This window comes from Talpa europaea (assembly GCF_964194135.1).
Source record: "Talpa europaea genome assembly, chromosome: 6".
Lineage (NCBI taxonomy): Eukaryota > Metazoa > Chordata > Mammalia > Eulipotyphla > Talpidae > Talpa > Talpa europaea.
This window is the reverse complement of record NC_140072.1, coordinates 2,242,379-2,257,270: the sequence shown is the minus strand read 5'-3', so window position 1 is coordinate 2,257,270 and position 14,892 is coordinate 2,242,379. Positions and strand designations below refer to the sequence as shown.

Sequence of the window (14,892 nt, the reverse complement as noted above, 5' to 3'; positions counted from 1 at the left end):
CCCTCTGGGGAGCCAGTCGCCATGTTGTCAAGGGCCGTCGGACCTTGGCCCGGCGGTTGGGGAGCAACGGCGCGGGGCCTTCGGCCGAGAGAACCCCAGCCACAGGCACCCCACGAGCCCTCGCGGCCCGGCCCCTCAGGAGCCGGCGGGTCGCGCGTCCCGGGGCCGTCCAGAGGACACCGCGGGCGCCCCGAAGGAGGCCCGGCCCTCGGCCTGTGCGCGCGCCCCCTGCTGGCCCCGCTCCTCGGGCCGCACCCCGCGGGGGGTCGGGGCAGCCGCGGGCCTGGCCTGGCCACTCCCGCCCCGCTGGCCGCGGCTCCGGGGACCCGCTCAGAGGGCGTCGGGCCGCGTCCCGGGGGAGAGAAATCCGTAGACGGGAAAAGGGAAAAGCAGCCTGGGGGACCCCTCGGACCCCTCGGTGGACGGGGGCCTCTCCGCGCGGGTGGGGGGGAGCTGCCGCCCCCGCCCGGGCGAGGCGTCCTCACCGTCCGGCCGCGCCCGCGGGCCCCGGGGCAGCCGCGTCCCCGCGCGGAGAAGCCGCCCGCGAGAGGGACATTCTGTCCGCAGCGAGCACGCCGGGGGCGCGGGGGGCCCGCCCCGTCGGGGGACCGAGGGGGGCGCGCGGCCCTGGCGTCCAGGGCCCGTCTTTGGGGTACAGGTGCCTCGGCCGGCCTGGCCTTTGGCGCGCGCCCTGGGGGTGCGGGGAGACGAGGCCGTCCTGAGCCCGCGCGTCTCTGTCCTTCGCCCGCGTGGCAGGAATGTCCTCTGTGCCCTCGGGTGGCTCCAGCTACACAGAAGTCACAGGAACTGAAACCAAACTTAGGGAGCCCGGAGATCCCACGGGGGTTCCCCCAGGTCAGCAGCCTCGGGTGGGCCCTGAACACCCTCTTCTTACTCACAGCTCTTCCTTAAACTCCGAAACCTTTTCAGTCTCCACAGAACCTTCGTCCGGAAAGACACCAGCGGCCGCCCGGCCCCCCTCCAGCCGCGGGGAGCACCAGGAACCTGCAGGGTCAGGTGAGGGGCCCCACCAATTGGTGGTGCGCCTTGTGGAGAGCCTCCTGAAGACCTGCCCGTGGGCTGAAAGAAAAAAAGCTCCACAAAATAGTTTCTTTTGACAAGCTGCCGTTTTTAGATCCTGCACCAGCCCTGGGAGCACCCCCGGCGCCCCCCAGAACCCTGGGCCGAGCCGGCTGCTGTGCACCTGTGCTCACTCCCGGCTGGTCCCCGCCTGCCGCTGAGGGTTTAGCTGTGACTTTGGGAACTAAAATTAAATATAAACTCACCCGCTTAGCGATGGTTTGAGGTTAGCGTGACCTTGATTCCAGAGCCAGATGGAGACAGCGCAGGCCAGAGCCGGCAGCTCCAGCTCGTGCTCGAAACTCCAGCGGCCTGGGCCCGGCCCAGGGGACGCCGAGCGGGCTGCGTTGTGGGGGAGCTGCCGCGCACACCGAGGCCGCCCCGCTCAGGGAGCCGCGCGCCCCGCTCGGCTCGAGGAAGCACCGGCAAGAACAGCAGAGGCAGCGGCCAGGTCGCTCCCAAATCAGGACTTCGAAGTCTCGGAACGCAGCCCCCGCAGGCTCCTGGACGCTGGCGAGGACTCGGACACCCCAGACCCGGCCCGGGAGAGGCCGGGCGCCCGCGGCAGGAGTGGGGTGACCTCAGCAAGGACGGCCAGGCTCGCCCCGTTTCTTTCAAGTCCCACCCAGGGGCCTGGGTGAACGTGACGCGGAGTTTGGAAAAAATACAGTCCAGTGGAACAACTGGAGGAACTGGAGGAGAGTGGCCGCAGGGCTCATCCTGCGCTTCCAGCGCAGCGCGCGGAGCTGCCAGGGGCACAGGGGTGCCGCTCAAGCCGGGGTGCGCACAGGGCGAGATGCGCGCGCGGGAGCCCGCGCGCCTGCAGAGGCCGCCTGGACCGGCCGGCGCCCGCCCGGCCCCGCGGCCCCCGCGCCTGCCCGGCGCGGCCGGCAGGTGGCGCTCGGCCTCCACCGCGCGCCCGGCTCGCGGCGAGGAGCCTGGGGCGCTGGGCCTGCGCGCGGCGCCTGCTGGGGGGCCCGGAGGCCGCGCAGGTGCGCCTCGGGCCGGCCCCCTGCGCGCTGCCCCCGGAAAGCGCAGGGGCCCCTGCCGCGGACCCTCCGTCGGTGTTGCCGCTGCCCCGCCGGACCTGCCCTGGCGCTCCACGCCCCGATGGCCGGGCGGCCGCGCAGGTGCCCGTCGTGCAGGGCAGCGGGGGCCGGGGCCGGGGCCGGCAGGGGACAGGCCCGGAGGGCGGCCTGAGCCCGGGGCCCACCCAGCCCGGGTGCCCCAGCCAGGGGGCAGGGGGCGGGGGGCATGGTCAGTGCCAACCACCACCCCTGGGGCTGCGCCCAGAGCGGGGCGCGGGCCGCCTGCGGGCCCCGTGGTGGGGTGCAGGTGGCGCCCAGGGAGGGCATGACTGGCGGGGATGCTGGGGTGGGGGGCAGGCCCCCCCCTTAGCGCCTCACCACCCCCCCCAGCAGTGACGGGGCCGGACCAGCCTGGCGGCCTCACGCCCTCCCACGCCGGAGGCGATGTCTTGGGGACCCGGGACAGGCCGCCGCAGGGGCCGACTCCCGCGCCCCCCAGCACCTGCTGGAGCGGCCCCAGGTGAGACACCTACCCGCCCCTCCCTGCCCCTTCTCCGGGCCCTCAGCCGCAGACCAGCCGTCCGGCCACTGGCGCCCGCCCCCCGGGAGGAAGTGTCCTCCAGCTGGAGGACGTGCTGTAAACATGACACACAGGAATTTTAAACACGTGCCTGCATTAACTGCTTTGCACTGGGTTCAGACGTCACCGGGGGCTGCCAGGGCTACTTCTGTGAGGTGAGAGGCGTTTCCCTCCCTAGCAGTCCAGCGCGGCTGTCGGGCGGAGGAGGTAGCAGGGCCTGTCTTGGAAAGCGGCCTGGCCAGGCCCTCTCCCTGCAGGGAGCTACAGGTGGAGGAAGACAGGGCAGGGGGCTGGGGAGCAGTCAGGTGTGGCTGCATGCCCGCTCTGGGGGCAGAAAAGAGGGGTCTTTTCTCCCCAAATATCCCTCCAGAAGCTGTTTCATTTCCTCCAGAGAAGCCGCCTGCTGCTCAGACAGGTAGTCCTTCCAGACTGCATGGGCATCGTCCTGTCTAGCTCCCGGGGCGCAGCCCTGCAGCTCTGGGATGGAAACGGTCCCGGTACCCGAGCGCCCCAGCAGACTCAAACTTCTGTGGGAGCACCTCCCCCATCCCCAGCAACTCCTCCAAAGCAGCAGCCCTTTGCCCCCCACAATCAGGGGTGTTAGGAGCTCGCATCTGATGGGGAGCCCCACGGGAAGGAAGAGGGAGTAGGGGTTCGGTAGGAACCAGAGGGAGCACGAGCCGGAGCACGCTTAAAAACCATTCCGGATTCAGAGATTGACTCAGACATGTTTTATTATCATCGTATACAGTGTACATAAATCTTCAACTTGTATTTGTTTGGGTTCAGGTATAACATAGCATGATAAAAATCAAAGCACTGGTCCTCTGAAATAAAGCAGGCAATCACCATTCAATAAACACACTTGATTTATTTTGTATAAAAGGGTCAAGTTTACAACCAAACTTTTATAAAAAGTTCAGCGTGAGTAAGGACATCATGACACTCTGCAGGCAGAAACAGACATCCCTGCCACTGCACAGGACTCCAATGAAAGAGTTCACAAGGTCTCGCTCCATAGACATAGATTTATATAAATATACACACAGCATTCAGTAGGCTTGCGTCAGAAAGGTAATTTCTGACCAAAAGACTTCATGTAAGTGACTGAACACTGGATCCTTCCGGAAGTCACGCTCCACCTTTGAGAAAAGGCAAAGTCTGCTTACGTGGGGTAATTCCTTGTGATGTTGACGTGTTCGCTCCCCGTGGTGGGAAGAGTATATAAAGAAAACCTTCCAGCTGCGGAAAGGGCATTTAAAAGTCTTTTTTCATAAATAACTGAGATCACAGTCCGGGGCAGAGGACAGCGGGGGGCAGGGGGTGGCCACCCTCAATGTCCCGTCCATGGTTTTAAAAAGGTCCGTCCAACTCGCTGTCCTCCTGGTGAAATGGTCAAAAATAAGTTCAGCGCCTGAGAAAGCGCCCGCGGGTTTGCTGTTGTGCAAAGGAGGAAAAACAGCCAGGACACCTGCCACAGAGCGGGGAGAGCCGGGTTAGGAGCAGCAGCCCCAGGCGGGCGCGGGCGGGCGGCCCGGGGGAGCCGCGGGGCTGAGCCCTTAGCCCCGCACTCCGCGATCGGCCCAGCCCCGACCAGGGCACAGCCCCGCGGCCCCCTCGGCGCAGACGGGGCACGAAGGCAGCGGAGACGCGGGCGACTTCGCCCCGGCCAGGCCTCCGGCGGGCGCTCCCGGGGCCAGCCCGTGCCCAGCGCCGGCCGGATCGCGAGCAGCCCCCGGGGGCAGGCGGGGCGCGCGGGCCACGGCGCAGGGGCCGGGGCTCGGGGAGGGGGGACCCCGCGGAATTGGCGGCGATGAGATGAACTGGGGGGAGCTCGGCGCGCTCGGCAGGGAGCGGAGCGGGGCGCCGGGGAGGCCCAGCGCCCGGAGGCCGCCTGGGGGGCGCCGCTGGCCCCCGGGGTTTGGAGAGCCCCGCGCGCCGCGCCCGGGGGAGACCCAGCCCGGGGCGCCCGAACTCACCGCGCGCTCAGCCGCAGAGCGCCTTGCTGTCGCCGGGCAGCAGCTCGGAGGGGAACTCGGCCGCCTGCAGGGGAGACGCGCGTGAGACCCCGCGGCCCGGCCGCGGCTCGTCCCTCCGCGCGCGGGGCGCGCTGACCGCGGCCGGACCCCGCCGTCCGGGCGCAGCGGCTCGGGACTCGCCCGCGGCCTCTCGCGCGGCTCCGTCCCCCGCGGCGCGGGCGAAAACAAAGTTCACGGCCGAGCGGCGAGTCCGCGCGCAGCCGCCCGCCCGCGGAGCCGCCCGCGGAGCCGCCCCGGGACCTGCCCGCCCCGGGACCCGCCCGAGGAGCCGCCCCGGGACCCGCCCGAGGAGCCGCCCGCCCCGGGACCCGCCCGGGACCGCCCGCCGGGGCGCGGGCACCTGCAGGGACAGGACGCTGATGTCCGTGTTGAGCGTGGTCAGCGGCGGCCGCGCCGCGGGGCTCTGCGCGGGCCGCTGGGGGTGCAGGCCGGCGATGGCGGGGTGCGCGTCCAGCGCGAGCTGCAGGTCCAGGATGTAGTCGATGACGTGCTGCAGGATCTCCATCCTGCTCACCTTCCTGTCCTGCGGGATGCTGGGCACCAGCTCCTTGAGCTTGGAGTAGCAGTCGTTCATGTTGTACAGCAGGCGCAGCGCGTCGTCGGCCGGCGCCTTGGCCCGGGACGCGCACCGGCCGCGGTCCGCGAGGCCGCCCTTGCGCGCGGGCCGCGCGGGGCTGCCGGCCTTCATGCTGGGGGCCGGGCGCGCTGCCCGGGCTCGGCCGCGCCTGCGGGGCTCGCTGCGCGGGCGCGGGCTGGACGCGGAGTGCGGCGCGCGGCGCGGAGGGGCGGCTTTTATGCGCCCTCGCCGGGGCCCCGCGGCCCGGCGGCCCCGCGCCCCCATTGGCGGAGCGCGGCCGTCCGTCAGGCCGGGCGGGCGCCCCCATTGGCGGGCGCGGGCGCGGGGCGAGCGCTCGGTCCTTCCGCGTTCGCAGCCAATCCCCGCGGGGGGGCGGGGCGAAGCGGCCCAGCTGGGGCGGTAAATAGAGAACAGCGCGCGGGCCGGGGGCGCGGGCCGGGGGCGCGGGGGCGCGGGCCCGGGGGCAGCGGGGGGCCGGGGGCGCAGGGTCCCCGGCGGCGGCGGCGGCGGCCCGGGGCGGGGACCCGGGCGTCCGAAGGCGCCGCCGAGTTCCCGCTCCCCTGGCGCCACGGGACCCCCGGCCGGCCCGCGCCCCCCGCGCCCCGCGCGCCCCCCGCGCCCCGCGCGCCCCGCGGCTGTGGGGAGGACGAGGAACGCGGTTCAGAAGACAGTGAAACGCGCACGAGTTGCCACGGGAAAGGGCCGTCCGAGGACCGGCGGGCCCCGCGCGGGGGAGCCGCGGCCCGGGCGGGGGTGTCGGGGCGCGGGGGGCGCGGGGGGCGGCGCGGCCCACTCCGCGCGGGGGCGCTGGCCGGGCCCCTGCCGCCCGGGGCCGGTCGCCGCGGAGCTCGGGACAGGCCTGCCCCAAGGTCCTGCCCCAGCGGGGAGGCGGTCTGACGACCTATTAATCGGGAATCATTAGGGGATTTGCATATCGAGGCCGCGTTTGCTGGCGCTGCCCTTGAGGAGCCCGGGCCTGCGCCCTTGGGTGCCGGCGGCACGGCCGTGAGATTAATTGTGCGCAGACCCTGGTTCCTGCGCGTTCAAAGCTTGGTGACCGGCCGGTGGTCCAGGCCGGCGACCGCGTCTTCATCCTTCTTTAAAAAATGTCAGCGACAAGGTTTGAAATGTTTTTGCACAAGTGTTGATAGTGTTGATGCAGCTTCTTCGGCCTTTGTCCCCTCCCGCCCCTCTTTTTTTTTTTTTTTTTTTTTTGCTCTAAATCGTCGAGATCTCAGTCCTGGGGTCTTAGTTTTGAAAAGCTGTTCACTCACAGACTTCCCCGCGCGCTCACACGCCGCTCCCGCTTAGCTGAGGACCGCGGCGAATGAGCTGCATGTTTTGAAAATCATAGTTATCCAGAGCTCCGTAAACCAGAACATCCCAGAAAGCAAGAGGTTTCTCAGTGCCTTGTCGTCCTTTCTGTCCTCGCCCCCACCCCCTCTGCGTTTAAGAGAGAGCGAGGGGGCAGAGCTGGGGAGGCAGCAAAGTTCAATAATGGGCAAACACTTTTCTCCTGCAATTAATGATTAATTTCTCAGCGGGTGGGCCGGCCCGTCCGGGACAGGCCTCCAGCCAGGTGCCCGCCCCGGGCCTCGCTTTGGGAGGCCGAGCTGGAGGGGAGGCGGCGGCTGTCACTGTCAGGAAACGCCGCCACCGCCGGCTGGAGGGTGGACGTGGAGGTTTCCTGTCCAGCGGGGAAACCTGCTGGGGACCTTCGGGCCCGGCCACGCCGCTGCCACTGGGTTTCTGCACAGCCTCGCCTCTGATATTAAGTCTGGAAATGATTTAATACCCGAGTCCCCCCCAGTTCGAGCCTTTTGATGTACTTTGTGTGCATGTGTTTCTGTCACATACGTGCCACAGTGGAACAGATTTTGTTTTGACACTATTTTGGTTCATGATGTTATACTTTGACTATTTTACAATAATAGCCAATGTAAACAAACATCTTTGGGATTTTCAAATTATTACTTGTGATTCTTGGACATTGCAGCTCTGCGATACTGACGCATTCCTCGCTTTTTCCAAGGACACCGTATGTTAACATCCGTGCCAGCCTCGTTATCCCCACAGCCGGGCGCTGGGCTGGCGCGTAATGAGCCTGGCGCGGTGCGACTTTACACACTTGCAAGTTGATGAAGGCAGCGCCTTCTCCCAGGATCGTTTTTGGACCCTGATGGAGTAAAATGGCTAAATATGGTGAAAGTTTGCTGGCGTTTCTTTCTTTAGCGGCCATGTCAGAGTCCAGTGCGCCTGGTGGTGATGAATTCGATGCACTTGGCACGCTACCAGCTCCACATTCATTTAAAGATCATTTTAAGGGGATTACGAGGCTGTATAAGTTAATCATTAAGAAGGGGCCTGAGTGTGTGCGTCTCTGCAAGCCCAGTGCGAAATCGCCCTGAAAACTCCATTTTCGTGGGGAAAGAGCGATCGGAGCCTTTCCAGGGCTGGTTCCGCGCCTTTAAAAAAATCGGTCCACTGGAGTCTCAGGGGGGTTTGCATGAGCGGCCTCCAAAGTTCCGATGGGCCCAGCTGCCCGGAGGGCCCAGGGTTTGCAGACCCGCGGGCGGCGGGAGGGTGTGAAGGGCGCCGGCGTGGGAGGGTGGCCACGGGGGCCTCGGGACCTGCCCCCCGGGACGCCCCCGTCCTCGCGCCCCCAGCTCGGCTACAGCTCTGCGCCCGCCCTGGCGGCTCCCGGACCCGGCTCCGGGGCTCGCTCCTCCGCGCGCAGGGCCCAGCCCAGGCTCGGCCGGCGGCCCGGGCGGTCCGGCCCGGCTGTGCCCAGCGGCCGCTCCGGGGGGCGCCGGGGCGCGCGGCGGCGGGGTGGGGGCCTCCAGGCCCGCCCTGCCCCGGCGCGCTCGCCTTTCTTGCCGGGTTTTGTTCCCACAGCTGCGTCCGAGCCGCCGCGACCCCCGCGCGCGCCCTGACAGGTGATGAATGGGCGGCGGCGGGCCGGGCCGGGCCGCGGCGGGCCGGAGCCGCAGCCCCGAGCAGACTCTCTGGCGCCAGCGCGAGGCGCCGCCCATCCAGCCGCCGGCGGGCCAGTCCTCGCGGCGCCGCTCAGGCGGCTGCCATGGCAACCGCGCCGGCACCCAGCGCGCGCCCGGCCGGCCCGGCCTCGCGTCCCGCGCCCCTGCCCGCCGCGCGCGCTGGGCTTCGGGCGGCTCGGGCGGGGCGGCTCGGGCGGGACCGGGGCCGGGGCCGAGACGGCGGCGCGGGAGGGGAAGCGCCGCGGGAGGCTAGTGGGGCCCCGGGGTTGCCAAGCAAAAGGTTTGGCTCTTCCCCGTGGTTGCAACCCCGGCGCCCGGGCGCGGCGGCGCCGTCTCAACGGAGGCCGGGCTGGTGCCTCTGGCCCCGCTGACCCGACCCGCGCGGACCCGGGAGGACCCCGGCCCGGCCCGCCCCGCCGAGGCCGGCCTCCGCCTGGGAAGCCTGGGAGGAGGCGCTCGGAGCCGGCAGACTGTTCCAGAATCCGCGCCCCGCCCCGCCCCGGGGAGGCGCGCCCCGCGCCCCGCGCCCCGCGCCCCGCGCCCCGCGCCCCGCGCCCCGCGCCCCGCGCCCCGCGCCCCGCGCCCCGCGCCCCGCGCCCCGCGCCCCGCGCCCCGCGCCCCCTGGAGCCGCGTGCTCGGCGGAGGAGGTCGAGGGCCCCAAACTTCCAAGGCAGCCGCGCGCGCCGACGCCGCCCGCTCCCTCCGGGGAAAGCTCCCTTAGGAACCCGGGGCCGGCGCTCCCGGCGCCTCCGACCCCGGCCCGGCCCTCGGGGCGCGCGGCTGCAGCTCCGGGCTGGCCGCCCGCGGGGGTGGCCCGGCCGGGCGCGGGGCGCGGCGCCTGTCGGCCGCCGGGCTCCCCGGAGCGCGTGTGGTTTTCGAGGAAACGGCATCTGGATTACATAAGGACTCGAGTTTTCGCTTTACTTGTTTATTTAATACCTTGGCAGGAGGGAGCCCGACGCTGAAACCGGATAACCCGGCTCGGGTCTGGGGCGCCTCCGACGAGGGGCCGCGGGGGAGGGAAGCGCGCAGAGCCGCGGGACGCGAACGGGGGGGGGGGGGTGTGTCCTCCTCGGGGTGTCTTGGAAGCCCCGCCGGGTCTCCCCCCTCGCCGCGCGCGGCTAACACAGCGGACTGGGCGCGAGGAGGCCTGGAGACTACCCGGGCGCCGCCCGAGGCTCGCGTGCCGGGGTCCGGCCCCCGCGGGGAGACCGGGTGACGCGGGACCCCCGGCCGCCGCCGCACCCCGCGCCCCCGGCGGGCTGGTCGGGGTCCCCCGGCTCGCCCGTCTCGCAAGGCGGCACCCAAAGCGAACCCCGAGGCCGCGGCCCGCGAGGCCCCCACGAGAAAGACCTTGTGCGCGCCTGGGGTCCGGAGCCACGTGTGCGCGCTGCGCCCCGCTGTGCCCCAGGCCCGCGACCCCGGTGGGGGGACCCCGCCCGCCCGCCCGCAGGACAGCCCCCCCCCCCCGCGCCCCGCGGGCAGCTCGGACCACCGCCCCCTGGATGGAGGACAGACTTACTCCCCCACCCCATTTTCACGTCCTTGCGGAAAAGGGACAATTCACAGATCTCCTGGCCAGCTGAGGGGCCTCCCTGAGGGCTCTGAAAGCCCCAGCCCGGGCACCACCTGTCACGTGCCCTGGGGAGGGCGCAGGACCCGGGGCAGATCCTCAGGGAGTTAGTGTTGGGGACCCCGGGAACTTCTGAGACGTGCAAGGTCTCCTGAAGCGACCCCTGGCCACCGAGGTCTGACACGCCTGCGGGCCGCCTTCTTCCGGGGCTGATGCCCCTCTGATGCCCAGGGGCTCGTGGTTCCATGCCAGGCCACCTCAATGGGACCCTAGAGGAGCGGCCTGTGACTAGGTGGTGTGCTTTGTTTTAGGCTCACCTGCCTTTCCAGAGCCCGGGGAGAGCACCCAGGCACTGCGTTGGGAACACGTGGCCTCTTTAAGGGAAGTTCAACGCTGGCTTGGGGGAAGAACAGCCCCTTACAAGCCCTTCACTGCCACCCGGGTTGCTCTTCACCTTGACCCCATGAATCAGAGAAAGCACGTGCTGCCCCCATTTTACAGAAAGAGAAACTGAGGCACCGATGAGCAGCAGCCCCCTCTCTGGGCCAGGCTCACTAGGACACACCTGGGGAGATGCAGAGGGGGTGACTGTGCCCTCAGGTGGGCTTGTGATTACTTTTTTTACCTGGAAGTTTGTTCAGTTCTGCGAGGTGGGTTGCTCAGCCAGGAGTCTGCAAAACACTTCTCACCTGCCTTCCATGTTGCCTCTGAGGGAGTGAGGCAAAAGGTTGGCTCCAACCTGAGCCCTTTAGCAAAAGGTTGGCTCCAACCTGAGAACCCTTCAAACCCTCCCTGCGTAAGAATCACCTTTGCGCGCAGAGTTCAGGGCCCGCCTCCAGAAACTGATTCCGCGGGCTTGGGGCTTCCAGGAAGCCACTTTTGGACAAGTGTCCCGAGGGGCTGCTGAAGCAGGTGTGCAGGGGCCACACTGTTAAAGCTTCCGTCTGCCTGGGTGCCGCTTTCCTACGGGGTGAGACTGAGCCTTCTTGGGCCCTGCGGGGACCCACACGTTTGTTTTTAGAGAACTCAGAGGACAAGGACAGTCTGTTGTGTTTGCCATGTCCGTCATTCCCGGGGCGCCGGTACTCTCTCCTTTTCAAGAATATCCTCCAGGCATTCTTGAAGAGTGGGCCTCTCGGGGCTAAGTCCTTCGTTTTCCTGCATCTGAGGTCTTCTTGTCCCTGTAATTCTTGAAGGATGTCTGCTGGATCCCCGGTCTCGGGTTGACACGTGGCGCCACTTCCTGTGCCTGCCATGCTTTCTGACGAGACCTGCTGTCCTCTGGGTTGCATTTCTCTATGACAGAGACGGCCCTGTTCTCCTCTCCTGGCTCTCCTTATAGTTTTCACAAATCTGCCGCTGGTGTATCTTGGTGTGGATTTATTTGTGTTCTTGCTGTTTGGGGTTTACTCAGCTTCTTGAGTCTATAGGCCTAAGTCTTTTGCCAAATGTGGAATAAAATCCAGCCGTCAACTCTTCACACGCCTCTTTGGCCTCTCTCTTGCTCGCCTCCCTCCAGGAACATGATGACATGGACATTAGACCTTACGCTGGAGACCCGCAGGTCCAGGGGGCTATGCCCATTGTCTGCTTTCTCTCTGTTGTTCAGTTCGGGTAGTTTCTATTGTTCTGTCTTCAAGTCCACTGATTCTTCTTCTCTGCTTTGGACCATCCCGTGAGATTCCCCCCTGCCCCCTCCCCTCAATTGGCTACTGAATTTTTCATTTCTGAACTTTCTCTTTGGTTCTTTTTATATCTTCTATTTTTTGGCTGACTTTTTTTTTTTTTTTAGCATGTTCACATGTTCATAATTGCTCATTGGAAGACTTTTTTTGGGTTGATGGAGCCTTTCCAGTCAATTCCAACGTCACGTCAACTAGGAATTCACAGCTATTAATTAGGTTTGCTCATTTAAGTTGAGCTTTTCCTGGTTCTTGGGATGATCAGTGATTTTTTTTTTTATCAAAACCTGGACTTTTGGGGTGTTATTTTATAAAACCTGAATGTCATTTTGTTGATTGCTTCCCTTCTAGCAGGCCTCCGCTCACAGCACCTGGCTCAAGGGAGAAGCAGCTCCTTGCTGGTCCCAGTGGGACACTCGGGGGGTGGACACCTCTAACCTCTGCAAGGTGCGGATGTCCTCGAGGTTCACTCAGTTTTCCCTGAGACCACCCAGTGGGGAGAGAGGGTGGTGCCAGGTTATAGCCGAGCTGGGGCTGAAGTCAGGGTCCCTGCGGACAAGCAGGGAGAGAGTGCCCCCCAACTCCGCCGCCTCCGCCGCCAGCCTGCTGGGGAGAGCGGCTGAGACAGCCGGGGCCTCTCCTGTCAGGAGCAGGAGCATGGAAGCCCGGGCCTGCCGCACGGCTCCTGCTGGCGGCTGGGGAGGTGGGGGCCGCAGGGAACTCCGCGGTGCGCGGTTCCAGTGAGATGGGTGTTGGCTCCTGTCTCGCCAGGCTGCCTCTTTCTCCGTCCTGCGCTTAGAGAAAGCGCATGTTTCTTATTTTCTTTTTGTCCATGACCAATGGCATTTCGGGTGGCAGCTTCTCCAGCACCTGGTTCAGTGGACGCACCAAAAAAAAAAAAAAAACAACCCACAAAAAACCGAAAACCCTCAGAGAAAAGGCCACCGTGTAGTTCCTCCCCTACAGTCACAGCCTGTGTGTTTCCTCGCTCCTTCCAGGGAGCGGGATTTAGTTCTGTTCAGCGCAGGAAGAGAGGAAAACATATTTACCCTGTCTTGTCCGGAGCTCGAAGTTCCCTTACTTTCACTTGATTTTATCTATTTATTTTAAAATAGACAATACCCAGCAGCGAAATCTGTTTGAAGAAAACTATTCATATTTTTGTATTGTTTGAACTTACACAGCACTCTCACATGTATGTGCCTTATTTCATCAACTAATGCACTTTAGAAGGTGTGTGTCCCGCTCACACCTCGCCTGGTCCTGACCGCGGGGGAGAGGTGGACTCCCTGGCCTGGGGGAGCTCGGTCCTCCCCGTGGCTGGAAGCGCTGGTCAAGACTCTGTTGACCAAGGCTGACTCATGCTCCAGCAAAGCAGCCTGGAGTGTGGCCACTGTTGGTCCTGCTGGCACTGGCCCTCCACAGGCGACCCGGACTGGTCTCTGCACCTCTGTGCCCCGTGACGAGAGGTTAAAGGGGAGGGCTCTGCTAGGAAGGCAAGCGTCACTAGAGCAGACGGGGTGGTGTAGCTGACCGGAAATGGAGTTAATTTCCCAGGTGACACTGGGGACCCCCGTGTATGGGCATGAGCAATGCAGATGTGATTGCTCACACTCTGCTGGGCTCATATTTGGGGCAATTTCATTAAAATCGATAAAGCTACCCTTGGCATTTAAAATCTATAGTCTTTCTCCGTCCAGAAGCGAATCCGGCATTGAAACTATAATACTACAATTCCCCCAGTCCCCACCCCCGAGAGCCCTTGTGCCGACACTGACGCAGCAGCGGGGGGCTGTTGTGCACCTCACAGATGTGAGTGCTGGGCTGGGCACTGGCTGGCTTGGCTGAGACCGCAGAGCCCGGGACTCCTGCATGGGAACTCCCACTCAGGCCTCAGCCCGCGGCAGGGTCATTGCTGGAGGGCCCCACACACTCGGCCTGCCCGAGGCTCTTGTCTGGCCTGATCTCCCTCAGCCCCTCTTATGAGGGCCTGCCTGCGCCAGGACACCGCCACAGAACCTGCTCCTGTCAGTCTGGCCAGGAGAGGGGGAGCTGGCCCTGGCCCACACCTGTCTGATTTCCACATCTGTGCCCACCGCCTACACAGAGCGACCTGTCCTGGCCTCTGCCTACTGTGAACAGATCCTAACGGACCCCCTACCCAGTTGGAACAACCACAGGTGTCTCTCACGGTCCCTGTGGGAAAGTCGCCCTGGCGGCAGCCATGGGGCTGGAACTCGGCCGCGCTGCCGCACCTGACTGCCAGGAGGCTGGGAGAAAACAGCACCAGGCTGGAGCCTTGGGCCTCCTGCACGACCTTTAGCACGCTGACGCCTCCTCTGCTGGGCGCAGGCCTGTGCAGAGCAGTTTCCCAGGGGTGCGGGAGACAGCAGGTGTCCGAGGGGTGGGTGGTGGGCTTGCTGGGGTGAAGAAAACCCAGAACCCGCTATCGTGTTGGGCAGCGTTGACTTTGTGGCCAGGGAGTAGGTGTGAGGAGGAGGCAGCAAAGGAGGAAGTGGCCATGTTAGAATATCCCTTGTGAGTTACAAGGCCGTAATAAAGATAAGGGTGAGTTCCCAGCCGCCCGGTGGAGATGGGGCTGTCAGCCTCCCTGGCAGGGGGAGGGACTGACTTCTCCGAGGACGCTGGAATTGTGCAGAAGGCGGAGCAGGCTAGGGGGAGAAGGGAAAAGCAAAACTGGCATTGGGGTGTCTTCCCAGGGAAGAATTGTCATTTGGAAGCTCAGTTAGGGGCTTACTCATCGGCGTCTATGGTATCTTGTGATTTCAGGTAATTACACCCGAAGGAAAGCGAGAGGAAACATGCAGGAAGCTGTTTTCATGTTGTTTTATTAACGTTTACATGAGTCAATGAGCAGACAATCGTCTGATGAAGACATGTCAGTAGTCAAACAACAAAGTGGGTTCAAAGAGGGAAGTCACAGGCTGGAGAACCTTTGGACCTTACCCCGGCTTTTCCAGCTCAGAAGTGTCAGCCAGTGTGGGTGACCCCACAGATGAATCGAGCCCAAAGTCCCCCTGTATCCCCCCCCCCCCCCGTGAGTATTTACCGAGTACTCACCGCGTGACAGGGCCTCTTCTAGGGCCTTAGGGTCACCAGTGACAAGACTCCCTGAGCACCAGGGTGTCCTATTCTAGTGGGAAGAGACAAGGAAGCGAAAATTGGTGAGTAAATTGCACAAGCTGTTGGAGGATCGAGGCTGTGGCAATAAGGTAGGGAGTGGCGGTGAGCCATCCTGGGAGCAAGGATGGGGGAGCAGACTGAATGAGTCGTGCTGGGAGCGAGGATGGGGGAGCAGTTTGGACGGGGGTTCTGG

The 14,892-nt window shown here is 65.2% G+C and overlaps 1 protein-coding gene across 1 annotated transcript; it reads right to left on the bottom strand.

Moving 5' to 3' along the window:
• Nucleotides 1-4,674: 4,674 nt before the first annotated feature.
• ID2 (inhibitor of DNA binding 2) lies at nt 4,675-5,568 on the bottom strand (the record flags this gene model as incomplete). Its single annotated transcript, XM_084235995.1, has 2 exons — nt 4,675-4,731; nt 5,068-5,568. 2 exons carry the CDS (start codon nt 5,566-5,568, stop codon nt 4,675-4,677), a joined length of 558 nt encoding a protein of 185 aa, XP_084092121.1.
• Nucleotides 5,569-14,892: the final 9,324 nt, after the last annotated feature.